This window comes from Pseudorasbora parva, chromosome 21 (assembly GCF_024679245.1).
Source record: "Pseudorasbora parva isolate DD20220531a chromosome 21, ASM2467924v1, whole genome shotgun sequence".
NCBI lineage: Eukaryota > Metazoa > Chordata > Actinopteri > Cypriniformes > Gobionidae > Pseudorasbora > Pseudorasbora parva.
This window is the reverse complement of record NC_090192.1, coordinates 4,009,210-4,036,474: the sequence shown is the minus strand read 5'-3', so window position 1 is coordinate 4,036,474 and position 27,265 is coordinate 4,009,210. Positions and strand designations below refer to the sequence as shown.

The window sequence follows — 27,265 nt, the reverse complement described above, 5'->3', positions numbered from 1 at the left end:
AAATTAACTTTTTATTAAATCAAAGAATCCTGAATGAATCACAGTCTCAACAAAAATATAAAGCAGTACAAATGTGTTCAATGCTGATAATAATCATAAATGTTTCTTGAGCATCAAATCACCATATCAGAATGATTTGTGAAGGATCATGTGACACTGAAGACTGGAGTAATGATGCTGAAAATTCAGCTTTTATCAAAGGAATAATTTACATTTTAACATTTTCACATAGAAAACATTAGTAAAAATTAAATTTTTTACTGCTGTTTTGGTGAACATAAGAGACTTCTTTCAAAACATTAAAGAACCGTACCAACCCAAACCTTTGACTTTATTTACAGAGTTAGATAAAAGTACTTACAGGGCTAAAGTCTATGGGGAAATAACAGGACGTCACTTCAAAGAGTTCCTCTACAAATTTACCTGAAAAGAAAAGACACTTAAATCATTGACCAAACAACTTCCTGTAGTGAATTGTCAAATAAACAGACTTTTTTTTTTTTACACCAAATAGCATTAAAATATAACAATATATATAGGAAATGCATTAATAATAAATACATATGGATAATGCTAATATCAGCATTTACTAATAGGTTTTTAAAATCACGTTGTATTTGTTAATATTAGATAATGCACTGTGAATTAACATGAACAAACAATGAACAGCTGGATTTTTATTAAGTAACATTAACATGTATAAATACTGTAACAAATGATTTGCTCATTGTTAGCTCATGTTAGTTAATACATTAACTAAAATTAACAAATGAGACCTTACTGTAAAGTGTTACCATATTTTTTTAATACTTCAATAGATTATACTAACTTTTTACTATACATTAATTGTATTCATTATATCTGCAGCTTGGTTCTCCACTAACCGAGATCGTATCCCCTGTGAATGATATTCCTGGCCACCTGGAACGCTAGCAGGAGGTTACGTGGATCTCGTTCTCCATCTACTGACTGCACAAATCCAAATGTAAAGTCTGCACCCAATCCTTTGAGCTCTGTGGAACAAGAGATTAGTGTTGTCACGATACCAAAATTATGACTTCGATAAGATACCAGACTAAAATATCGATACTAAATCGATACCACAGTAAAAAAAAAAAAAAAAAAAAAAAAAAAAAAAGATAAGATGCTTATTATGACAACAGAACTTGTTATTATTCATTGTTATTTTTTACAAAAAATTCACGTGGCCAGCATGTTCCTTAGGGTTGGGCATCGTTTTGATTTGAACAATTATTGATCAATTGATCAATTACTATTAAAATTATTTCACAAATTTTTGCTATCTCAATGTATTTTTTACGATGGGGTAATTGTGTTGCAATAGCTTACACACAGCACAAGAAAGCTTGATTTCCAATGGTAAATTGAATTTAAAAAGACGAGTAAACAGTAATAAAATAAGAACAAATAAACAGATTACAAACAATAGCACAAATAAATGCAGTAGAATAGAAGATACAAATTAAATAGACTGCTGTATTTTTTCAGGTAGGTCTAACATTCAGATAAGAAACTGAATAAAAAATGCATAGTAATTACATTTAAAACAATATTGAATAATGTTCTTTGTAAAAAAATTAAATAGCGTACAGATGAAATTAATAAAGTTACACAAGTTGATCAGTCAAGAGTGTGATCGTTTGTCTTTTTGTAGTTTGAATAACAAATGACTAACGGACGCATGTATCCTTAACACTGTTCCTGTTACTCGTTCTTCATTTCTTCCTGAACTGTTTGCGACTGTGTTTACGTTAATACTCTTCCAGATGTGCACTGATAATTCTGTGAGTGTATTTGACCAATAATAAGCTGGAAAAAGAAGCAAATGTTTGCACTTGTATCATGTCAGAGGCGGCTTTATTACGGTAGGCTATGTGTGTGCGCTTCAGATGTGAGCACGAAATCTGCGGGGATTAGTAGAATTAATTTATGTGCAATCCCGCGCGAAATTCAGACCGATCACACACTAACACTAACACACTGTCATGAGGAAAAGTCCAGCAGAACGCGCGTTCGCCGTGCTCAGAGGTTAAACGGGCTGAGTGAGAATATGCCGGTGTGTGTCAACTCGCTTTCGGTCGGAGAGGAGAGCGCAGCTGGTATCGATACTGTAAAAACTGAGAATCGTACCGTTTCAGATATTCCAGTATCGATACATATCGAAATATCGATATTTTTGACAACACTTCAAGAGATATTTGAGCACTGTTCAGATATTTTACACCGGTGCTGTTCCAGCTCTTATAAATACAACAATTATAAAGGCATTAATATAAAGGGTGAGAAAGAAAGATTGCCGATTGCGTTCCTTACCTTCCTCTCTGGACTCCATTAGGCTGATGAGGATGTTGTAAACACATGATCGCTCCGCCAGCATCAAGGACTGTTGCAAGTGAGAAAAACAAAACCATAATTGCTGTTGGTCACTTTCTGTCTTTAAAAACGATTTCTGTCTAGAATAGATACTTGTGACATAAGGGCAATAAGGATGTCAACTGGCCAAAAGTTCTCAATAATGTAATGTAATAATGTAGCATTACATTAACATTTAATAACATTTCAAGAATGATGTTACAATAGACATTAAAGGATAAATCAGTAATATTTTGTTTAGCATTGTTTTCAGGGCTGTATAAGAATTTAAAGATTTAATTGAGTTTTCAGGACTTTTTTCTTACTAAGAACAATGTTTAAATAGAAAACGTATAATATATGATATGACAAATAAAATACATAAAAATATTGTACACAAATATTTAAAAAGTTTGGGGAGATTTAAAAAAAAGAAGTTTCTTCTGCTCACCAAAGCTGCATTTAATTGATCAAAAATACAGTAATAACTTTAATAGAGTGAAATATTCTCAGTATTATATACCATATTATAACTCGTAAATGTAATTTAATGAGTTGCTGCTCAAGAAACATTTCTGATTATTATCAATGTTGAAACCAGTTGTGCTGCTTCATATTTTTGTGGAAACTGTGATACTTCTTATAGGATTGTTTGATTAATAGAAAGTTGAAAAATCTTTTTTTTAACATTATAAACGTCTTTACTGGCACTTTTAATCAATATAATGCATCCTTGCTGAATAAAGTACCAATAAAAAAATCTTACTGATCCCAATATTTTTAGAATAGTGTAAATATATAATTTTTATGGCACGAACATTGAAAATCTGAACTACTGGCTGACTAGGCACATCTTTACTGTCGAGTCGTGACATCTAAGTGTATTTATTCATAATAAAATATTCACCTGAACATGAACATCCTGAAAGATGGATCTCAAAATGGACACAGCTGAACCTGGAGGCAGAACTGAGCATTTCGTCTGAAAAGAACCAAAACATTTGAAATATTAAGGTGATTATAACTGATCATTAATAACATGCTCAGTTGTTTCATCCGACTTACCAAAGCTTTGAGTCCCTGAAGAACATGCGGTGTGATCACATAGTGATCCTTCAGTCTGTTTTCATAGAAAGCTAGCAGGACCTCAACTGCAAACAAAACATGTGCGTCACAGTCAAACGTCATTTAGACCTTTATAATAGATTATCAATGCAGCACTGGCAGGATTAATTCAAAAGGACAGAGATCTTACCCTCTCTCTCAGATAGGCAGCTGTAGCATTCCTGCAGGACTTGAGACAGGAGCTGAACTCCTCGGCCACGTGTCTGGGGCTGAGAGCTGGTCAGACTCAACCTGAATGGAGGATATGAAATTAATAAGGTGCACAATGAATTTTTCAGCTGTCACAAAATCACCACCGTAGTCTAAATCTACAACTAAAATATTAGACATACATGCAGCCCTTAAAGGGTTAGCTCACCCAAAAATGTAAAATCCTCAACCTAAAACTCCTCAAGACCTTTGTTCATCTTCAGAAGACAAATTCATATTTTTTGATGAAATCCAAGAACTTCAAGACCCAGAAAGGTAGGAAAGACATTAGCTGTGTTTCCATTACAGACTTGCGTAACTATTGAGGAATGACAACATTTTCCATTAACCGACGTTATGTGACTAAAACAGATTTTTTTCCTCTCCCAATAATTCAGTAAAAAAATATGCCACATATGTTGTTAGGTTTATGTATATCCCACCCACCGCACCGCACTTTTATCCAAACAATAATGGCAAGGAAAGCCCCTTATACTCGGGAGCGTCCACGTATGAGGTGTTTGTGGGCGTTTTTCTCTCATATCTGCTTCAAGATCTTTATGATAATTTATGGCATTTCTTTCCCATTTAGGATCTAGTATTGCTGTAATTCTATAGTCTTTTATACGTTTAATACAGAACTCTGTCTCGTCTTCTGATATTGCGGCAAATTTTCGAATCAACTAATGAAATGAGTTGTTTTTTCTTCGTAAATTCAAATCTTCGTAAATTTTAATAAAATGGATTATTCTTTTGCAAAAGAAGAGGCAACGGTCATACTGAGACATCCTGGAAGTCTGCAGACAAAACAATCAAGTTCATTATATACCCCTTCCAAGGCCAGCTTCTGCACTCCTGTAATTTTCCACAGTTCCTCAAATAACCCCTATATGTCTTTCATGCAAACACTTCCGTGGATTTTAACAGTCAGGCATAGCATGCATACTGATTAGAATTCATTTTCTAATTTGATTAAATTTTTCTATCATATCAAATATTTCCAATAAAGAATGATTGTCTTTTAAGTACGCCAGGTGACCTGTAAATGCGGAAAAACGGTTTCCATTGGAGTTTTGCTAAAATTTCCTTTTTCAAATTGCCTGAAAAACCACATCATGTGGGCATAAAAACTCCCATGTATCGCAAAAAAGTTTTGCGAAATTGACACGTTTCCATCGGCTGTATTTTTTCTTTGCAACGTCAATTTGAGCAATCTGAAGAGTAATGGAAACGCGGCTAGAGTTAAAATAGTCCATGAGACTCCAGTGGTTCAGACTCAATGTTATGAAGCGACGAAAATAATTTGTGCGCAAAAACACACACAAAATTAACGACTTTATTCAACAATTTCTTCTAGCTTGTGTCAGTCTTCTATGCTGTTGATGTAGTACATACAGTGCAGCGCTTCCAGAACGCTGGCTTACCATTAGAGGTTAGATCGGGCTCAAAAAAATCAAGCCCGACTCAACCCGAGCCTGTGCACGTTGTGTCCGAGCCCGGCCCGGCCCGGCCCGAAACGTTAACTATTTATGAGCCCGAGCTAAACCCGACCATTTTGCAATACGTGGGTGTTCTGACGAGAACGAGCCTGTAATGAGCAAAGCGCAGCGAAGCGGACTGGTCAGACTCATGTTAAAACTAACATTGATAAACTTAAATGAGTTGATAACATCGCTGTTTTCTCCACAGCGACTGTACAGCCGAATCAAATTTTGTTGCAATATTTTCCTGTTTAACACTTTGAAGCAGCTTTGAAACAATCGTCATTGTAAAAGCGCCATATAAATAAAGCTGACTTGACTCCGCTCAATAATCCGCAGGCGCGCTAATGAACCGCTCACCGGTAAACTGATGTTTGCTCAAATCCAGCTCAGACATTTATCTGTTACTTAGTTTGTTGTAGCCATTAAACAATGTGTTTTTTCCTTCATATTTATGTTTAAATATTATAATATTATTTTTACATTTCATCTGATTATGATAAGTGAAAAGATGCGAGTGGGTTAGAAATGATTTTGAGGAGTGGGTTAGAAATGATTTGTGGGATAGAAAGCTTGAAATGTCCACTTTAAAATGAAACGATTCAAAGATATTTAATTAAGCAAAGTGCAGTGTTCACGCGAGCAGCTCTTGACACAGAGCACTTCTGTTCAGACGCTGCGCTCCATCACTGCTCGAGCTGTGAGTTTAAGGCGCATTTTTACACTAATCCTGACTTGTGCAAGTTTGTAGCCTACACACTTGTTTCTTAGTTATATAATTTCTGATTATAGCATAGCTTTCTGCCCACCCAATTAGACTAGTAAAGTAGGCTAATGATTAAAAAAACAAACACTTGATCAAGGGCGCAGCCCTTCCTGACCCGAGGATAGTGCCGGGAAATCTCGGCCTGACCCGGCCCGCGAGTCGGTTCGGGCTCGGGCAGAGAATCTAAACTCTACTTACCATTGGCCGATCCTGTTCACGTGAGCAGCATGACCTATGCGCACTTATCGTTGTGCAGTAGAACTAGAAAGTGTTGCACTGTTTACACTACGGCAACAGCATAAGAGACTGACACAGACTAGAATAAATTGTCATTATTTTTGTTTGTTTGGCGCACAAAAAGTATTTTCGTCGCTTCATAACATTAAGATTGAACCACTGGAGTCACATTGACTATTTTTATCGATGTCTTTCCTCCCTACCTTTCTGAGCTTTGAAAGAGATAATTAAAAAACTGTCTAAGGAGGGGTCAGAAAGCTTTCAGATTTCATCAAAAATATCTTCATTTGAGTTCTGAAGATTAACAAAGGTCTAATGGAGTTTGAACGACACGAGGGTGAGTAATAAATGACAGTAATTTACTTTTTGGGTGAACTATCCCTTTAAATCAGCGCTAAAATTATTGTTAATATTACTGCAGTTGTACTTTCATTACAATTTGAATATTAGAGAAAGGCAGGAGGAGGGTGACTGCAAACTCAGCTCTCTAAATGTACAAAGTTCACTTTACCCCAATGCTTCGACCAGCTGGAGAACTGTGAATTGTCCAGTCTTGACACCTTTAAAGAAACATGAATGGTAAATTGTAAATGGACTGCATTTAAAAAGCGCTTTCAGCAGACCCCATGGTCATCCAAAGCGCTTTACATTTTTGCCTCACATTCACCCATTCATACACCAACGGCGATGTCAGCCATATAAGGCGCCATCCAGCTCGTCGGGAGCAGCTGGGGTTTGGTGTCTTGCTCATGGACTCCTCAACACTTGGTCCGGTGGAACCGGGGATCGAACCACCAACCTTTCGGTTTGTAGACAATCTACATGAACCACTGATGCCCTGAATTCATGATTAACTCTGACATATGAAAGAACAGTTTTTAAATGGAAAAAAAGTTGATTGAATCCTTAAAATATATGCAAACTTTTCTTTTTCTTTTTTTAAAATAAGTTCTCTCTCATATTCGATAGGTTAAGATTTTGTGGCTCATACTATTGAGAATATGAAGCTCACACTCGAGGAGAAAAAAATTAAAACAGCTCAATTTTATTCACCCAAACTGAGCAAAAATATGCAATTTCGTGCATATTCTGATATTCATATGGACAAAAAATATGATGAAATTGTTTTATAAATCAGTGAGCTCTTTATAACAGATTTCTTGCATAAAATGCATAAAATATCAGTTATCATTCTCTACCTCCTAATAATATGTATTAAAAAAATTAGTTGTATGATCAAACCTCTGTAGTTTTAAAACATAATGCACTGCAAAACAAAGATGATTAAGCGATGAACAAATACATGTTTTTCAATCATTATATTTGACACTGGAATGATTTCTATTTAGAAGTATGTATGGATAATCAAATAAACGCTATAGTCTAGTGTTCAACTTGAAATATTACTAACAATATCAAAGTTATTTTTATGTTTAGCTTATAAAAATCGGTACCACCTTATTTTGATGTACTTACCAAAGTAATAACAGTAAATGATGCATACTTACATGCAACTAATCACGAACCAATCCCTAAAGTACATGTTGTTAATTAATACTGCTCAGAAATTAAATATATAATTACACTAGGACAATGCCACCTTAAAATAAAGTGTAACCTAAAAATCATTAAAGATTTTCACAGCAAAAAGATTTGTTTACTATTATACTAAAATGCCATTTACTTTGCTTAGAAAGTATAAACTGTCAACAAGATGACATAAGTTTTGATCGTATTGAATATTTAGAAGCCTTATGAATTCACGTATCATATATGAAAGTGTAGTCTTTATAGAGATAATGTAAATAAATAAATAAATACAGTGAACTGTCAGGTTCACACAGAAGGCTCTGCTAGCAGACCTAGCAAAGCAAGCAAACAAGCCCTGAATAAAGAATAACAAAGCCATGGCAACTCCTGGTTTGGGTGTATTATCAATCAAAAACACCGTGGAAATTTAACCAAGGTTTGATATTTGTGTTCAGTCGCTGTCAGCAGCCACAATGCGTGTGTGTCTGTACGATACAGGATGTGGCGGTTAGCTCAAGACATTCATACACAGCATCACACACACGCGGCGTCCGTGTACAGCTTTAATTAATAAGGGTCAGCGCTTAAAGTGGCAAGAAAGAGCAAAGACGAGAGAGACCAATGCATGAGTTACCTGTAGCGGTTTCTGTAGCCTTGCTATCAACCTGTCCTGACACGAATTCTTCCACTAAACCCAGCAGCACACTGTTATCCGCGGCCATCCTGAACAGCAGCCAGCACAGCTTCAAACTCACCCGCGCATGCGCACAACAGCCAAGCCGCTGAAAGGACTTTTTTCCACCTTGTTTTGTGTTTAAATTGTTTCAATGTACATCTTACGATCATTATATATATATATATATATATATATATATATATATATATATATATATATATATATATATATATATATATATATATATATATATATATATATATATATATATATATATATATATATATATATATATATATATATGTACATTTAATATAAGTCGATATTCTGGGTAGGAAAATTGTGCTATAAAAGGAGATTAGCAGTTTTTATTATCTGATTAGTAATTTGACAAATGTTCTTATACCACGAGAATACTTACCTATCAGACTTCATCTTCTATTTTATATAAGCCCATGCAAGTTTAAACGTGCACTTTAAGGCGAAAGTAAGGTTTTATTTATTTCTGATGAATAAATAATGAGTCCAACTCTTATACAAAAGGCCTCAATCGTTATGAAAAATAAAAATGCAATCAATGTTTTTGATTGCAACAAATACAAACAAACCCTAGACCCTTTAATGTTTTTATTTGTTTGTTTTAGTTGTTTCTTTTATTATAATGATTTTTGCTGATGTATTTTTTCCTTCAAGCATCTGATCTCTATTTTGTAATACAAAGAAGTGCATGCTCTTTTACATGATAATTTGTTATAAATGGAATAAAAACTTATTCTTCTCCTTCAATGATTTTTAACGGCAGCTTGCACACTTTATGTTGCACTACTGCCATCTTCTGGAGTTAACGAAAACATATCAAACACACAGATGTGATACTTTTTTTAAAGTGCAGTCAGAGCGTTCCTAAAGTGGTGGAGATGCCAAACTCTAGTTTGTATCGTTCGGATCAATCTGTAAACATCGATACTTTCTGAAAGTAATATTGTATGGATTGAATGAAATAGCCTATGTGTTTTGGGACTTATTTTATTTGTATAATTATCATTTAGCAAATTTAGCTTCAAACTCACTCACGCATGCGCACAAAAGTCAAGCCATTTTAAGATCAGTTAAAGGTTATATATGAGGGTCAAATTTTGCCAACACGTTTACAAGATCAACTATGTAAATAAAATAAGAACGATGGTATATATATATATATATATATATATATATATATATATATATATATATATATATATATATATATATATATATGTGTGTGTGTGTGTGTGTGTGTGTGTGTGTGTGTGTGTGTGTGTGTGTGTGTGTGCGCGCGCGCGCGTGCGGTTTGTCCAGTATGAAATCGCCTATGGAAAGTCCCCATAAAACATGGAAACACGACGTGTGCGTGTGTGTGTATTATTATTTTTTTGTTTGTTGTCATGTTCATTTTAAAGTTAATCCAAAATGAGAGAGACAACAAAAAATAGACCGATAAATAGTTCAATATTCATTCTGTGTGGAAAAGTCTGCTATACATACATTTAGCAAAAAGTTTCATATCATTGGAACTTTTTTTATTCTGCTCCAAACACGATCAAACATTCTGAAAAGTGAAAGCAACACAGCATCTATTCAAACGGAGAGAACCATAATGGTTTAAACTTTTTTTCCAGTGTCTTTGTTTTACTCGCTTGCGTATCATAGACCGTAAAAAATATCGAGCATACATTTTTGAGCGGAGTTTGAAGGCTCTAGCTACAGGAGGGGCTCTGGTGGCGTCACGTGATCAGAGCGCATGCGCGGTGCGAGCCAGTAACGCGAACTAGTAGGAAACATCATTCAGTAGGGTGAAAGGTGCGAGACAAGCGAGAGATAAAACAGAACTCAGACAGGTTTGCGACGCATAAATGTTTTAATATACCATAACTCGAGAACGAAATATTCAATAAAGCTCAACTGCTAGTCTCGTTGATGTTGTTTATTTTCTTTTAGACTGGACTTGTGAGACTTCAGGCAAAAGCTCGTGCTCTGGCTAGCTGCTGTAAGTTAGCTCTTTCTTGGGATAAAGCCAGAAATAACTAAACGCAAGTCTCGTGCCAGATAACTGATAGACCATCGCGAGCTCTACGCGCGACCCTCGAGTTTGGAGTTGTGTTGAGCTTCTCGCTGTCTGGACTTCCCTTTAATGCACTCACAGTTGAGACATCATCACTCATACCACTGTAGATCATCTGAGTTGTAGCAGTGTTACGTTTAATAAAGCAGAAGTGCATATTGCTGCTGCGTTGAGATGTGGCCTGCGTTTGTTTGACAATCATGGGAGGATGCGTGGGGAGAGAGCGCGCGGAGTCACGCGGACACGGCTCGAGGACGCAGAGGAAACGTGGAGGTGAGACATTGTTGCTTTACACCTTTGCATGTTTGTTTCCGTGTTTGGCATTCTTAAAAACATGCAAATATAAAGTGTATTGACTTAGCTTAGTGTGGGAGCCATCAACAAAAAGTACCATGTTATTATTATCATGTTAATACCACAATGGCACTTTGATGGCACCCAACTATCATATGCATTCCATCACTTTACCACAGTTTCTTTATTATTGAAGTTGAATGTCTCTTACAATCATTTGTATTGGTTTAAATGTAGGGATGCACGATATATCGGCCGCCATATCGGTATCGGTTGATATATGTACAGTTTTAATGTTCTAGAAAAATTGTCCGAAAGCCAATAAATGGATTATTTGCTTCAGCTGACAAACTTCAGATGTTTTTGAATTACTTGAAATATGATTGGAATCACTTGAAAGAGGAAAATACAGTTAAAGGCACAATATGTAAGATTTTTGGATTAAAATATCCACTAGAGCAATGTTACCTGTATATCTTTTGTTGACTTCTGGACTTACATTATCCTAAATGTTTAAATCCAGAGAAATAAGCGGACCAGGACACTGACCGTGCGTCGCCTATCAATGACATCATACCAGCGTTACACTGCGGTTTTATTTTGTAGAAACCATAGCAACACTAGCGCCGCTTTAATATCTGATGTGTTTTATTAGACACTGTTTGGATCATTGATGGACAGAAACTAATGATTGTTCTCCAGCTCAACACAGTTAGTCTTATTGTTTAAATCTGGTGTTCTTGATTTACCACACAGAGTACCATGTTTAACTGCCTAATATGATCTCGCTCACTGCAGTGTGAACAAGTGTCTCATAGTAGTGCCGAGCCGACGCACAGAGTGGCATTATAACATCACTTTAACACACTCAAATGTGTGTGATATGATAACAGCGCTGCGTTCCCCCACACATACACATGAGCGGCTGAATAAAAGTTCAAGGCGTCATCAAGCTACGTCTTTGTTTTGAATAAACGACGGAAAATTACATATTCTGCCTTTAAGTGCAGCGTGCACCACAAGTCTTTCATATCAGCCACATAAAGTTATAATGAGAACATTATAATTGTGTGCTTGAGACTTTAGTTTTTGCAATCAGGCTCTCAAAAATTATATAATTTTAGATTTATCGGCTAATATATCAGTTATCAAATATTAAGTTTTATCGGTATCGGACAATATTTGATATTGCCCATCCCTATTTATTCACCAGATGAATCTTTTTTTCATGTCACAGACCATATGTCCTGTTTGATTTGTGCTGATTCTGAAACTCCCCGATGTGTCAATGTGGGCCCTTGGAAAGATTCACAGTTTTGATCTTTATCTTTCTCCTTTCTGTCGTATCTTTTTTTCCACCTGTGAGCATGTTGGAGCCGGCAGTTGTTCAGGCTGAAGAGTCTCGTCTCAGGGCATGTCCCTGCATGTTTGCTCCACATGATTATCCCTGTTGTTTTTGCATTTGCCAGTAAAACACATTTGGGATGGAAAGATTTTCTTTGAGTTTACTTTATGTACTCCAGTGATAACATCAGCGACAGTGACATGCGTTTGACTTCTATCAGTGAAAGTCTTGAGGCCACAGACGATCTGTATGTTTTGTAGGGTTATCTGTTCTTCAACAGTTTGTGTGTGTCTTGCTTTGAATCGGAGATAAGATTTTCTTTTACACATGGGCGCTGTGTTACATGATTATCGCCTGCTAAAACAGGAAGACAATGCATTTCTCCAGTCAAGACCGTCTTTGCACCGGGGAAAATTTTGGGAGGTTAACAGCAAATCATTCTTAAGCCCAATATGTGTTGTGAAGCTTAAAAATTAGACATCAGCCTTAAATTTAAGCGGGGAAAATCACTATAATTTAGCACACTAAAGAACAAAAACGGCAATATAATTATTATTTAGAGAAAGTTACAATGTTAAATTATATGAGCATTAAGTTATGACAACATATGTTTTTACATTGCTATAACTTATCAAAATAAATTAAGCAATTTTCAATTATTTTGTATGTTATACAAATAGTATACAAACAGTTTCTGCTCATTTAAGTCAGTTTAATGTAATTTAAGTTGAAATGACTTAAATATCCAAGTTGATTGTACTTAATTTAACTTTTTGTACTTGTACTTTTTTTTTTTACAGCGATAGAGAAGTTAAAAACATTTTTAAAAAGTATTACTTAGTTTTTAACGTCTCAAAATTAGCTTCATAAATGTATGAAATCCTACTAAATGCATATAACTCATATACGAGTGTATAATCATAATTTGTTTGGGAATATGTCTTATTACTGATTCAATTAAATTACTGAAGTTTGCTTAATATGAAATTAATATTCTTAAGAGAGAATTTTGCTCATGAGTTATTATTTATAAGGTTACGTAATAATGAGCATATAAGACTAATTTGTGAGTGTTACTTTTCTCAAAATAATCAGTTCATAAGTCATTTGTGTATACTGACTATACATAAGTTTTAGGTGTAATTAGGTACAACTTAATGAGGTACACCTTAAATGTACTTAAATGTACAACTTCACAAACTTTGCTCTGTCTGTGTTAATATTAAGTTACTTATTTTAAAATATTTGTACTTCTCAAACTTTGCTAAACAATGTAAAATATTTATAATGTGCATATAAGTGTTTGTGAGTTTTTGAATCGGTTCATAAATTGTGTTATTAATCTTGTGGTATTAATCTGTTATTAATCTTTTTTCAGTTATTAATCTGACTACACTATTATTACCAGAGCAAAGTTTGAGAAGTTTAAAACTTTTAAAATAATTATTATTACTTATAGTAAAATATTGAGTCAGTGTTTAATTTAAGTGTTTGTGAGTGGTTTTTGACTGAAAGAATCGGTTCATAAGAGTCATTTGTTTCTGAATCAGAGTTATACGGGTTGTTCTGTATGGTTGTTGTTGTGAGAACAAAGATTTTTAATTTCTTTTGGTCTGCTTCTTATTGTCTGTCTTGTATTATGTGACATCCAGACTTTCTCTCTCATCGCGTTGTACAAAGGTCGTAAAAAATAGTTTTTCCAGCACTTGCACAACAATGTAATCAGTTCTGAGGAAGAGCCACATCATTTTATGATGCAGCGAGAGGAAAGGGGAACATCTCGTGTTCCTGCTTAATGGCAGGAAGGGAAGAGAAGCTGTTGCTGCTTGCATTGGCTGTGTGGATGTAACGAGAGAGTTACAGGAGAAGAATGCAACTTTATGCTGCTCTTTAGATCTCTTGGCCTCAAAAGACTGAGTGCATTTACATGCTATTTGACTAGAGCTTATGTTAGGTGCTGAGCCGCATTGTGCATTACACGCCCACACTGTCTCCTGTTGTTGTGGCATAAGTCATAATCATAAAGTGAAATAAGCTCTTTGACTGTTATATATAAACAGCACCCTGCTGACTCTGTGTTTCTCTTGCACTATAAAAAAATATTGTTGGTTTAACTTAAAAAAGTAAGTAACTTGGTTGCCTTAAAAGTTGGAGTTTATTGAAATAAAAAAATTGAGTTGATACAATGAAGGAAATTTGTTTAATAAATAGAAACTCTAAATATTATTGTATCTGAAGCACATTAAACGTGATAAATCGTGAAAATAGTACAATTTGGCATGTTTCACTGCGTCTTCACAAATATAAAACACAATTACCCAATATGCTTACAAAACCTTTTAATAATATTTGAATAAAGGTAGTCGATTTTCAAAAATGTCATTGTATTAACTTAAATAAAATTTCAATGAACTAAAAATTAAGGCAACCAGGTAACTTTTTATTTTTATTTTTTATTTTTTATTAAATGTGCAGTGTATGAATTCTGACCCTCGAGCTGAGAGACTCAAGACTCAACCCTGTCACCTATGGTGTTTGAGTCGTTGACTAGATCACAAGTGTGTGTGAAGTGTGAACCTGTGAGACAAGCTCCTTCTGTCTGATCATAAATATAGGACAAATTATGTTAAGTTGTTTTTAAAATGTGCAGACTAATCTGTGACAAGTGACAGAGCAACGGCCAAGGAAATTGAGAAAAATAAGAGACCGCTGTCCATCTTTGCTCTTGTAGTGTGCACTTGGCTCCTGGGAGCATCAGAGTCCCTGTGGAGTTCTTCACTTTGTCAGTGGTTTCTTTTATTTGACCAAACATTGGATTGTAAACGGCCATTTGAGAATAATATTTCTCTGCCTGTCACTTTAAAAGGCTGGTTTAAACCTACCTACGGCCAACTGTGTCATATTTGTTAGATGAATTTTTAAGGTCTTTGACTGGAAAATTGTACGTTTTGTTTTTTACTTCATTAGAATCTGAATCTTTACTTCATCGGTAAAGGTTTTGGCACCTGCTATGTGAACACAAAAAAAAATCCAGAATATGTCAGGAATAACCACATTGGAAATTAAAGGGTTTCTATAAAGGGTTCCTATAATGCACCTTTTTACAAGATGTAAAATAAGTCTCTGATGTCCCCAGAATGTGCATGTTAAAGAGTTAGTTCACCCAAAAATGAAATTGATGTCATTAATGACTCACCCCTTTGTCGTTCCTCACCCGTAAGACCTCCTTCAGACACAGTTTAAGATATTTTATATTTAGTCCGAGAGCTTAAAGGTTCAAACGGTCATGATTCAGATCGCGTGTCAAACTGGCAAACGGCTGAAATTATGTGACATTGACGATACGAATCACGAATCAATCTGCTGATTCACAACCGTTTGTGAATCTTTATTTGAGGTTTGAAAACAAACCGGGGCGGGGTGGGGCTTCAAGAGCTTGTGTTAGCAGCTCTGATTTCTTCACACACACACTGAAAATTACAGAAACTGTTCAGCCTTTTATGATCAAACCGGAGTCGGACAATGATGGTGAGACTCAAGAAGAAAAGACGACATGTAGAATGAGACAGGACACTTCTGAAGGGATAAGTTATGAGTGAGTTAACGATCTTCAGTCATTGATTAGCATATTCTGTCATGATAATCTCTAAACTGCTGGTGTGTAATATCTGCTGATGAAGAGAGAACAGGGATAGTTTAGTTTAATTACGGTTATAATATCTGCTGATGAAGAGAGAACAGGGATAGTTTAGTTTAATTACGGTTATAATATCTGCTGATGAAGAGAGAACAGGGATAGTTAAGTTTAATTTCGGTTATAACTTATGTTGTCATCTTGCTTTATGACATGCTGTTGCATTTGTGTTCGTACTGTATCAATAGATGTGAAAGACGGACGACCGCTCGAGCGACTCCCAAATGTGCTCGACTACAGCAACTCTTCCTCTTCTCCACATGTTCTTGGGGGCGGGTTTATGCAAATGTTAGTGTTAGTGATGTCACCATCCCGAGAAGAAGCTCGTTGTAGTCCCTACCAGCTGTTTGTTGTAGTCCTTAAAAAGAGATTTCTGTAAAATAAAATATCTGCCTTTGCTTTGAACTTTGAGCGTCATAACTTTGCTGTTTGAGCATTAACAACATCTGCAAACTTTTTTTGTTGTTAATTTTTTTAAAACTTTTTTAATTTCAGCAATAATTTGCCAAGTGTCGTCTATGAAAAGAGTTTAAACTTAAGTCTGTGCTCTAAAGCATTCAAGATTTACGACAGTTTAAGCTGGAAATTTCATTTTCAGGTCTATGTTCAAAAAATGAATAAATGGATAATAAATCCTGCATAAATATAATTTTGATATAATGTCTCCTAAAAAAATCAAAATATGAAAAACATTATCAAACTAAAATATAGTTCATTGATTTCATTGAAGTAAAAAAAATTGTTTTTGACCGCCACACAGCCCACCAGAGGGTAAAATTATAAACACGATCAAATAAAATATAAGATATTTATATTTAAGATAATTTCAAGATAATCACTTGCTGGAATGAAGCAACATAGGATTTCTTGATTATCCATACATCATTTTATTTATTTATGTTTATTTGGAAAATCATGTTATAAGGCTTTTGAAGAAAGTTTGTGTTCATCTCAATCATTGTATAGATCTTTGATCCAAGCGTGTAAATATCATCTTAACAAGACGTTGAAAGAAATGCATTTTATGTTAGTCTATTGACCCTTTCTATAAATGCTCAATGGGGTATCTGAATAAAACTGATATTTTGAGCTTCATATTCTCCCTATATCATACTATATGAGATGTATTAAATATAATACTCAACATAAAACGCAAATCCAAAATTTTTATAAACTATACCATTTCAATTTAGATTTTTCTGACTCATATCATATGTCAGGCTTTACAGTTTTAATCAGTTTAGAGGATCAGACTTCCTGTCACAATCCTATACAGTCCTAAATGATGATAATACTCATCCACTCCTTCCACCATTGTACTGTCAGGTAAAGTGGAGCATTCTGGGTGGAACAATGCTGTAAATCACACACAATGTGTCCTGGGGATTTCTAATTACACCTAAGCTGGACGTGCTATAAATAATGTTTGGATGAAAGGTGTCCTTTAAATACTTGGCCATTGTCAGAGCAGCATCTACAGGATGGGAAAGCACAGAATCACACATAGTCCACCCACCTACTATCTCACCATCAGCCTGAACTTCCTGATTTCTGTAGCAGGTTTATTATTAGAGGTGTTTGCTAAGGCAAGCATCACTATTGCTTAATCGTATGGAGTAACAGGAAGATTCTCCTAACAGTGACTTCCTGTAAACGAGCAGTTAAGGTTGCCTGTTCCTGTCAGCCAAATTACTGCTTAATCTTCCAAACATTACTCACTTGACTTTGCGTTCTCATTTTTATGTTATTTGTAGCCTAAAACATATTTTTCCCGGTTGCTTTCTGGAGAACTTGTGTATAAATAAGATAAGGCCAATATAGCTGCCAATATCTGGCATTTAAGTTATCAGCATCAGCCAATATGTCTTTTTATTTGGTCAAAGCAGTCCGAATCCCGTCTGTTGTTGTGATTTTTATTATTTTTGTAACGATTCTCATTTTCTCAGTTATATGCCTGATGAATAGCCTAGAAATCTAGACGCACCCTAGCGGCAGCAAAGCTAATCTCGGATTGAGCTGTCAATGTTGAGTTTCCAGACCAAACATCTTGATGTGGGTCTGGCCTGTCAGGCTACCTGATGAAGGTCATGAGAGTGAAACATTGCTAATAAAAAGTTTTTGATTTTTGCAAGTATTGATAGTGTGCGGGATTTCCTATTGTTTGTTTGTTTGTTGAGATTTTTGGATTTGGTTAATGGTTATACCTCACTGCCTCATATTATTTATGATAATTACTAAAATATAGGATATAAAAAAGCTGATCAAATAAAAACATAGACGGTGACGGTTAAGGGTTTAAGCAAATTTATTTGTTTATTTGAACAAAATGAAATCTAAAAACCGTCGGCTTGAGGTTTGGGTGTTTAAAGCACAAACCAGCAGTTTCCAATTTTGGCCGACCAGTGCATATCTAGAAAAAAGGTTGCACCACAACAATTATTTGCACTGACACGAATGCTGAGGTTGCAAAGATTAAATTTCGGGAGCATATGCCGCCAAAATGTTCGCTATTTGGTGCCTTGTCTTTACGCTTTAAGGCAGATAACCGATATATAGACCTAAACATTTTAATTCTAATTTTTATATAGTTTTTGAAAGCTGATTAGAAACACCAAAGTCTTAGCACTTTAGCATAAATCAAACATGTACAGTACAGTAGCCTTGTTCAAAGTTTTCCAATTAATTGTACACTACTATGGCCAATAAATAAATATTTGGGTTACTTTTTATTTTACAGCATCCATGTTACATGAACTTACCATAGTAATAACAGTAAATAATGCTTAATTACATGCAACTAATGTTACACACACGAGTAATAACGACGACTCCCGAGCGTGTTGTGATTCAGGTTCTTTACTTTTCTTTCACACTGTAATTACAAACATGAACAGCACATGAGGTGCCATTGCTCACGCACACACACAGTAACTTATAACAGCGAATGCGCATCCGCCAATAACCTATTGATTAACTTTAACACTCTCTTTTGCTTAATTCCTGTCTAAATGGCACTATAAACTTCACACTATCGACACAACCCCGCTAATCTCTGCTTTCCTCGTGCAGAAACGGAGAGTATTAATATCAAAGACACCTTCATGCATAATCACGGATAGATCTGATTAACACTCAATATTAAGTGATTAACCACTGTAACAGCCTATTTAACCTCTTTCTCACTCTTCCACCTCATACAACAGTTTTTGCATCTATTTGCAATTATATCTTACCTGTAATTACAAACATGAACAGCACATGAGATGCCATTGCTCACGCACACACATAGTAACTTATAACAACGAATGCGCATCCGCCAATAACCTATGACCCTTAGCTGTTCACGTGTACCTCTCAGACCTCTCAGACTTCAAGGTTGTATATGTCTACATTGTTTTTCTAACACATCTCATTTAATTCAGTTTATGAACATAGAATCACTCTGAATGAAATAACAATTAATTATTAAAAAAAAAAAAGATTATTCTAGGTGTTGTACACAGGCAGGAAAGGGGGTTCAGATTATGCACACATCTTTCACCATCCTACACTTACCCTAAACCAAACCCTAATCCTAACCCTATATTAAGCACATGCAATTAATTAATATTACTCAGTACTTAAAATACTAAAACAATGACACCTTAAAATAAAGTCTAACCAAATATTGCCTTACAAATTAATAAAAAAATTCCCAAATAATACACACACACACACACACACACACACACACACACAAAAAGTGATTGGACAACATTACTTGCATGTAAAAAATCAAAATATGCATATGCTACTATAATCTATAATGATTTGTCTTTGCGTCTGAACTGCGAGCTGCTCCATCTCACATTTCAGGTGCAATGCTCCTCTGGTTAAAACGCACCAGATTTGCATTAAATAATCTCCTGTTACATACATCCCCTGAGATCAAATGACTATAACAATATCTGTAGACAATATTTGATATTGTGGAGATTTATTTAAGCTAGGGATGCACCGAAATGAAAATCTTGGCCGAAGCCGAAACCGAATAATAATGAAATGCTTGGCCGAAGGCCGAATACCGAACGCGGTGTTTCGCATTTTTTCCATTTATTTGGCAATTTTTTTTTACCATTACAATAATTAAATAGTAAAAATTTGCTTTTTACTATTTTGTGTTGCTTTTCAGAGAAATAAATCAAATAACAAAAATACAATTTCAAAATATTTATTTAACACTGAATTTTCTTTTAACATTCCAGCAGATATTATACAAACTAAGCACAACATAACTTAAAATAAATAATTAGTACAATAAAAAATATATTTTTATTTGGCCATCTTAGAAGCCCCCCTTCTTGAATAGCCTATGTTAGGCCTATAACTGACTGCTGAAAGAATGTAACTCTGTATGTCTACAACAACAAATGTGCATTGAATAGTGCAAAAAATGTGGATGAACCCACAACAAATAAATAACTGTCCTAGACATAAGCCTACTTAGCCTACTTCTTCAGGAAAAGTGGCAGGTTCTTCTTTATGAAAAGTAGCTTCTCTGCTTTCTCACATGAAAGTCGGTTCCTCTTCTCATCGATGACATGAGATGCAGCACTAAACAGTGCTTCCACACTGCTGACATGTTTGCTGCATAAAGCACGCGGCTCTCACTCTACGTGGGTTACTTTTTGATCGCGTCATTAAAAACGTCATTGTTCGGCCAAAATTATTCGGCCTTTTTACTTATTCGGCCGAATAATTTCAGTTGCCGAACATTCGGTGCATCCCTAATTTAAGCCCTAATGTCTGTTCTGAAACATCAGGCCTTATCCAATAATATCAGTATCAGTCCTAATCACAGTGTGTTGGCCTCAGCATATCATTGTTGATTCAAAACAAGAGCTGTATTTGACCAGATAGCTTCAGGGTCATGGAGGGAGTGTGTACTGTGTAGAGTTTGGCTGTTGCCCTCAGGGTTGTTGTGAGATGTGATCTGGATAGATGAAGGCTAAAGTGATCAGTCATATGTGATCAGGGAGTGTTAGCACACAAACAGTCGTAAATACATAACCTTTGCTCAGTCATGTGTATATAAGTGAGGATCATTTGCTGCTGCTATAGTTTGACACACTGTACTCCTCAATCATGTGTTTATATTGATACTAATTAATGAATGATTTATGTATCATAATCTTAATCGTGTGTGTGTGTGTGTGTGTGTGTGTGTGTGTGTGTGTGACAATATAAACAATCGTGTCACAATATATGGCAGTAGTGTCAGTACTACATTACCCAACCCCAAATGTTTGAATGTTAGTGTATGCATGTGTTTTTTTGTTTTGTTTATGATATTATATTGCATTCATTTGTGACGAAATATGCTCTTTCTACTTGGATTAATAAAGTTGTTCTTGATCTTGATCTTTGTGTAAAATTACACTATAATCATTTGAATGCACTTCATGTCAATTCTTGTTTATTACGCACTTACTTTTACATTTCACTGCGTTCTCTGTCTGTTGCCCAGTTAAAGCGTTAGAGAGAGTACTGATGGAAAATGCAAATGGAAAGTCTTTGTCTGCCTTCATAGGTGATGTCATAAGTGAAAGTAACCTCATCATTATTCACTGGAATTGTGCAATTCTGGTCCAATGTTTTTGATCATCAAAGCTACTTCTTTCTCCAGAAACATTACACTAAGCCATAATTCCAGGAAATGCTGTATTGTCTGCACTTTTCTCACATAAGTGGTAATTCACACGTCATCTGCGTCTACAGGTCGTAACGAGCCCCTGAAGAAAGATAAGCTGAAGTGGAAGAGCGATTACCCGATGACGGAGGGGCAGCTCCGCAGTAAGAGGGATGAGTTCTGGGACACGGCGCCAGCGTTTGAGGGTCGCAAGGAGATCTGGGACGCCCTAAAAGCCGCTGCTGTGGCTCTGGAGTGTAACGATCACGAGCTGGCTCAGGCTATAGTGGACGGAGCCAACATCACGTTACCACACGGTGAGTCGTTACACTGCCCTGCCACTCATGTGATGAAAGCCAGCATTGTGTGTGACTTGGAACAGAAATAGGAGAATTTTGGAAGCATGTTCATGCTGCTCTTTTCCATAAATCAAAAAGCATTGACGTGGTCAATTTTGATTAAAGGGGTGGTTACATGCGATTTCACTTTTTTAACTTTAGTTAGTGTGTAATGTTGCTGCTTGAGCATAAACAGTATCTGCAAAGATACAGCACTGAAAGTTCAATGCAAACTGAGATATTGTCTTTTAAAGTTACGGCAGTATATTGCCTACAAAAACTGCCGGTTTGGACTACAACAAGCTTCTTTCTGGGTTGGTGACATCATAAACCCTTGCTAGTCTCCTCAGATTTCTGCCCGTAATGGGAAGGGGCGTATTGTTTCCGGCAACCTGTGCTTGGCACTTCAGCCAATAACAGGGATGCAAACAGCGTGCTTTCCGGCACCTCCCGCTTTTATCACGTCAGTTTGAGTGACTTGTGTGAAACCACAAAAAAAACCACGGAACCACCCCTTAATGTAATTAAAAAATGCAACATACACTGTTTTTCCTCGTCTCTCTACAATGCAATTTTGATCTGGTGACTTATTTTCAGGTGTCACTTTTTGGCAACTTCAATTTTGGTTATCACACAGCATGCACTACATTTATCAAAAAAACATCATAAATGTAGTACATGCTTTATGATACCCTAAATTTAAGTTGACAAAAAAAGTCACTGACATCCGCCAATATAGATCAAAGATTTTGATGACATCACTGCACTTCAGCTTCTCGTCAGATTTTCTGTCCAATCAAATGCTCTGTAGAATCTGAAGCCCCATATACAGTGCACTATATAGGGGATAGGGAACGATCAGACAGTGCACTATATAGGGGATAGGGAACGATCAGACAGTGCTCTATATAGGGGATAGGGAACGATCAGGCAGTACACTATATAGGGAATAGTGAACGATCAGACAGTGCTCTATATAGGGGACAGGGAACGATCAGACAGTGCACTATATAGGGGATAGCGAACGATCAGACAGTGCACTATATAGGGGATAGGGAACGATCAGACAGTGCACTATATAGGGGACAGGGAACGATCAGACAGTGCTCTATATAGGGGATAGGGAACGATCAGACAGTGCTCTATATAGGGGATAGGAAACGACCAGACAGTGCTCTATATAGGGGACAGGGAACGATCAGACAGTGCACTATATAGGGGATAGGGAACGATCAGACAGTGCACTATATAGGGGATAGGGAACGATCAGACAGTGCACTATGTAGGGGATAGGGAACGATCAGACAGTGCTCTATATAGGGGACAGGGAACGATCAGACAGTGCACTATATAGGGGATAGGGAACGATCAGACAGTGCACTATATAGGGGATAGGGAACGATCAGACAGTGCACTATATAGGGGATAGGGAACGATCAGACAGTGCACTATGTAGGGGATAGGGAACGAACAGACAGTGCACTATATAGGGGATAGGGAACGATCAGACAGTGCACTATGTAGGGGATAGGGAACGATCAGACAGTGCTCTATATAGGGGATAGGGAACGATCAGACAGTGCACTATATAGGGGATAGGGAACGATCAGACAGTGCACTATATAGGGGATAGGGAACGATCAGACAGTGCACTATATAGGGGATAGGGAACGATCAGACAGTGCACTATGTAGGGGATAGGGAACGATCAAACATATAAGGAGATTTAAAAAAAACACTGGATGGATTTTTATCATTATAGGATGGTTGTGTACAGGCACTGCCAACACACATTTCCATACAATCAGCTTGTAAACGTGCATATGACCCCTTTTAATATTTTTTTATCAAATATATCAAATAACTACATTTTATCTGTTTAAATAGCTTCTTATCTTTACAGCCTGCCCCTTATCTTCTTTATTGGCCTTGAGGGGAAGTTTTCACCATAATGAAGAAGTATTTAATAACAAAGTGTGCAAATGATGACACGCGTCATCCCTCATTGTTATCTGTTTTCATCACTGATGTTTGTTTATACTTCCAATCACTCTAGGATCCCTGACTGAGTGTTACGATGAACTCGGAAACCGTTACCAGCTTCCGGTTTACTGCCTGGCCCCGCCTGTCAATCTGATCTCAGAAAGAAGCGAGGAAGACCTGTCGGACAACCCTGAGCCCCAGACGGCACCGAAGAAAGAGTTCCAGCTGAAAGTGCGGCTCTCCACCGGCAAAGACCTGCGCCTGAACGCCAGCATGACAGACACGATCGGCCTGCTCAAAAAGCAACTGCAAGCTCAGGAGGACATTGACCTGGCCCACCAGCGCTGGTTCTTCTCGGGAAAGCTCCTTACAGACAAGACCCGCCTGCAGGACACCAAGATCCAGAAGGACTTTGTTATCCAGGTCATTGTGAACCAACCCACACCAAACCACTAAGAGATAAAGGACCAAACCACAGCAGCTAAAAGAACCTTTTGCACAAAAATTGAGCAACTTGATCCTGCCGGAGTTTTTTCCCCCTTCAAATCGAGCAGTTTTGAATAAACCAACCTAACGGATCGCATCTCTGCTAACTTGAGCAGAAGTGCCAACGTGAATTTGTTTCCCTTGACTATGCATAAGTACCCACGTGGTCCTCTGAAAGTGATCTCCCTTTGTAAAATAATCGAACTTGAGCTTCATTTTGCACACTTGAGTATCTTAGAATAGTTGTGCCTTGAAAAGAAGAGTAGATGAAGAGTTACTGTGCTTACGAGGCATGTTTCAGTGCGGCCACACCCACATGCTTCGTATAATATATGACAGAGCACAAACCAGTACTTTCTATGCAATCTTAAAACAGTTTCAGACTGATATCATCATTCAATGTAGCTAATCTACATCTCGGACACGTTTGCTGGAGGCCAGTGACGCGAGGCACTGCTCAAAAGGCTCACTGTGTAGATGGAGTGAACAAAGACGCATTAAACTAACAGTGATGCTATACATCTTCATCTCCTGGCACTGCCCAGTCTCCGTGGAGGAAACCGTATTGGACACGCTATCACTCACTTCAATGGCTGTCTGACTTCCTCTTTTATAGTGCTGTTATGCTGTAAGCGCTCAGGCTGCAATCAGAGAATATTGCTTATATTTTCAGAGATTATATTCTGTACTATTTCAATCTTTACCCTGCTTTTTTATTAATTATAGTAAGACTTTTTACTGATTCTTAACCCTTTATCAGTGGCATTACAAGCATTGCTTTAAGATTTCATCAGCATCTCTAACAAAGATTATGCCTGCGACATGTTCACAGACATTCGGCCATTTATGTTTCAAATCGTTTCTTTTGCTAAAGGTCTTCTGCTCCTGGTTATGAGCACCACGTGACCGGTTAGAAACAGCTCATTACCTCAACGGCAACTGTTCCTCATTAGCTCGAGTCTCCTGAGCACTGACGTGTTCGTATACGTCTCTCTTCTATCACGCCATTGCTCTGGGTTACTTTCTGTATTCAGTTGTAAAAGATACACACTGGTGTTCATTAGCCTTCATGCATGAGTTACATCACATTCATTTGTCATTGGAAATAGCAGTTCCTTTCCCCCTCCAAATTGCGTCCAAAATATTCCAGGTTAAAAACAAGTTAAGCTTTTCCAGGTCATCTATATTGTATACTAAACGACCACTTGCAATGTAAATCTATGTGAGGTTTTCTTTGCTGATCGCCAATATGCAGTGGCTTAAAGAGTATGTATATGTGTGTATTGTGTCATTTACTCACTCTTATGTTCTACACCTGTGACTGACATAAGAAAAAAATATATTTTGAAAATGTTAAATGCTTGTCCAATGTTGCTTTGTTTTACACAGGTCACGTAATTGTCAAAATTGAGTCAAGAATTCTCAGTTATGACATGTGAAACATAACACCTCAATTTTGACTCAGTATTTCATAATTTTTACTATCTCATAATTGTCAAAATTGAGTCGTTAGTTGTTATTTTTGTCAGAATTTGGGCTAATAACCACATGTTTACGACACGTGCAACGTGAAATCTCTATTTTGACTTGGAATATCATAATTTTTACTATCATAATTGGCATTTTTGTCTGAATTCTCAATTTTGACTGAAAATTTAGCTTTTTATCTCAATTATTTGACTTAGTATGTCATCATTTTTACTATCTTATAATTGTCAAAATTTTGTCAGAAGTGTTTATTTTTGTCAGAATTCTCAATTTTGACATGTTTATGACTTTTGACTTGGTATGTTAATTTTTACTACCATAATTGTTGACATTTTTGTCTGATTTCTTAATTTCGACTGAAATTAGCGTTTTATGTCAATGATGACACGTGAAACATAGCATCTCAATTATTTGACTTAGTAGATGTAGTATTTGACTTTTTTTGACCATCTCATAATTGTCAAAATTGAGTCATAAGTTGATATTTTTGTCAGAATTCTCAATTTTAGCTGATAATTTATTTTCTCAATTATGATCTGAAACATAACATCTCGATTTTGATGGTATGTCATCATTTTTACTATCATTGTTGACATTTTTGTCAGAAATCTCAGTTTTGACTAATAGTTTAGCTTTTTATCCCAATTATTTGACTTATGACATCTCAATTTTGACTTGGTGTGTCTTAATTTTTACTATCATAATTGTCAACATTGAATCATAAGGTGACTTTTTTTGGTCAGAAGTCTCAATTTTGGCTGATTTGCGCTTTATCTCAATCGTGATGTGAAACTTTTGAGGTGTTTGGAAGTCGGTGGGTTCAAAATGCTGTACAAAAGCGATATCTTTTGTGTTTTATAGAACAAAGACAGTCACAGGTTTGGAACATAAGGGAAGAGTAAAAGATGACTCTTAATTTTAGGGTAAACTAGCCTGGAATATTCCCCAGAAGTCGTACGCAGGGTAAAGCACATGCCCTGTGGGAACAATGCGGCTTCAAAAACCTTGATCATCGTTCAGGACAGAGTCACTCAGTACCTCAGTCATAATTTATGTGCGTCATTGATTTACATGCTCTGATAAGAAAGTACACAGTAATGTTGTGTACAACTCGAATCCTGCACACTTTGCTAGCTTTTTCCCAGATTGGTAGCGGGAGCTGTGTGACCTCCGGCTGTCTGAAGGAGAGTTTGTCGTCAGCACAATCTGAAACCCTGATGCTGTGACAACATGTGCTGTTAGTGATGGAGACCAGGATATTTATGCTCATTGGCATTCGCTTCAGAATAAGTTGTTTGTAATATTAAAAAAAATATATACAAAGTTATCAGATAATCAAATGGTTATAGTGACAGTACTGGTGTGTGCTGTGTTTATCAACATGTTTTACATGCTGTATGTGTGCTGATTATGATCAGTGGTTTTTAGTGAAGAGGGACATTGCTGTTATGTTTTCTAGGCAGGACACAAGTCTCCTGCATTCATACAGTC

At 36.3% G+C, this 27,265-nt stretch overlaps 2 protein-coding genes across 2 annotated transcripts in view; one reads left to right on the top strand and one right to left on the bottom strand.

Annotated features, from left to right (window-relative positions):
• The window catches only part of mms19 (MMS19 homolog, cytosolic iron-sulfur assembly component), a 48,075-nt gene extending 39,610 nt beyond the window's left edge, over positions 1 to 8,465 (bottom strand). The window contains exons 1-8 of the mRNA XM_067429270.1: positions 8,336 to 8,465; positions 6,683 to 6,731; positions 3,629 to 3,729; positions 3,439 to 3,524; positions 3,281 to 3,355; positions 2,335 to 2,404; positions 885 to 1,013; positions 362 to 423 (exon numbers count right to left, since the gene is read on the bottom strand). Coding sequence (XP_067285371.1) covers positions 362 to 423; positions 885 to 1,013; positions 2,335 to 2,404; positions 3,281 to 3,355; positions 3,439 to 3,524; positions 3,629 to 3,729; positions 6,683 to 6,731; positions 8,336 to 8,423 — 660 coding nt within the window. The 5' untranslated portion in view covers positions 8,424 to 8,465. The remainder of the gene's footprint in view (positions 1 to 361; positions 424 to 884; positions 1,014 to 2,334; positions 2,405 to 3,280; positions 3,356 to 3,438; positions 3,525 to 3,628; positions 3,730 to 6,682; positions 6,732 to 8,335) is intronic.
• Positions 8,466 to 10,177: 1,712 nt separating this feature from the next.
• Positions 10,178 to 26,040, top strand: ubtd1b (ubiquitin domain containing 1b). The gene is made up of 3 exons (XM_067429661.1): positions 10,178 to 10,751; positions 21,569 to 21,796; positions 23,874 to 26,040. The coding sequence occupies exons 1-3, from the start codon at positions 10,679 to 10,681 to the stop codon at positions 24,254 to 24,256; spliced, it is 684 nt and encodes a 227-aa protein (XP_067285762.1). The 5' UTR covers positions 10,178 to 10,678; the 3' UTR covers positions 24,257 to 26,040.
• The last annotated feature ends 1,225 nt before the right edge of the window (positions 26,041 to 27,265 follow it).

Excerpts from the sequence above, each read along its gene's own strand:
- ubtd1b (XM_067429661.1), top strand. The coding sequence starts at position 10,679 with ATGGGAGGATGCGTGGGGAGAGAGCGCGCGGAGTCACGCGGACACGGC. Across the intron at positions 10,752-21,568 it reads GACGCAGAGGAAACGTGGAG|GTCGTAACGAGCCCCTGAAG; the intron begins GTGAGACATTGT and ends CTGCGTCTACAG. Across the intron at positions 21,797-23,873 it reads CAACATCACGTTACCACACG|GATCCCTGACTGAGTGTTAC; the intron begins GTGAGTCGTTAC and ends CAATCACTCTAG.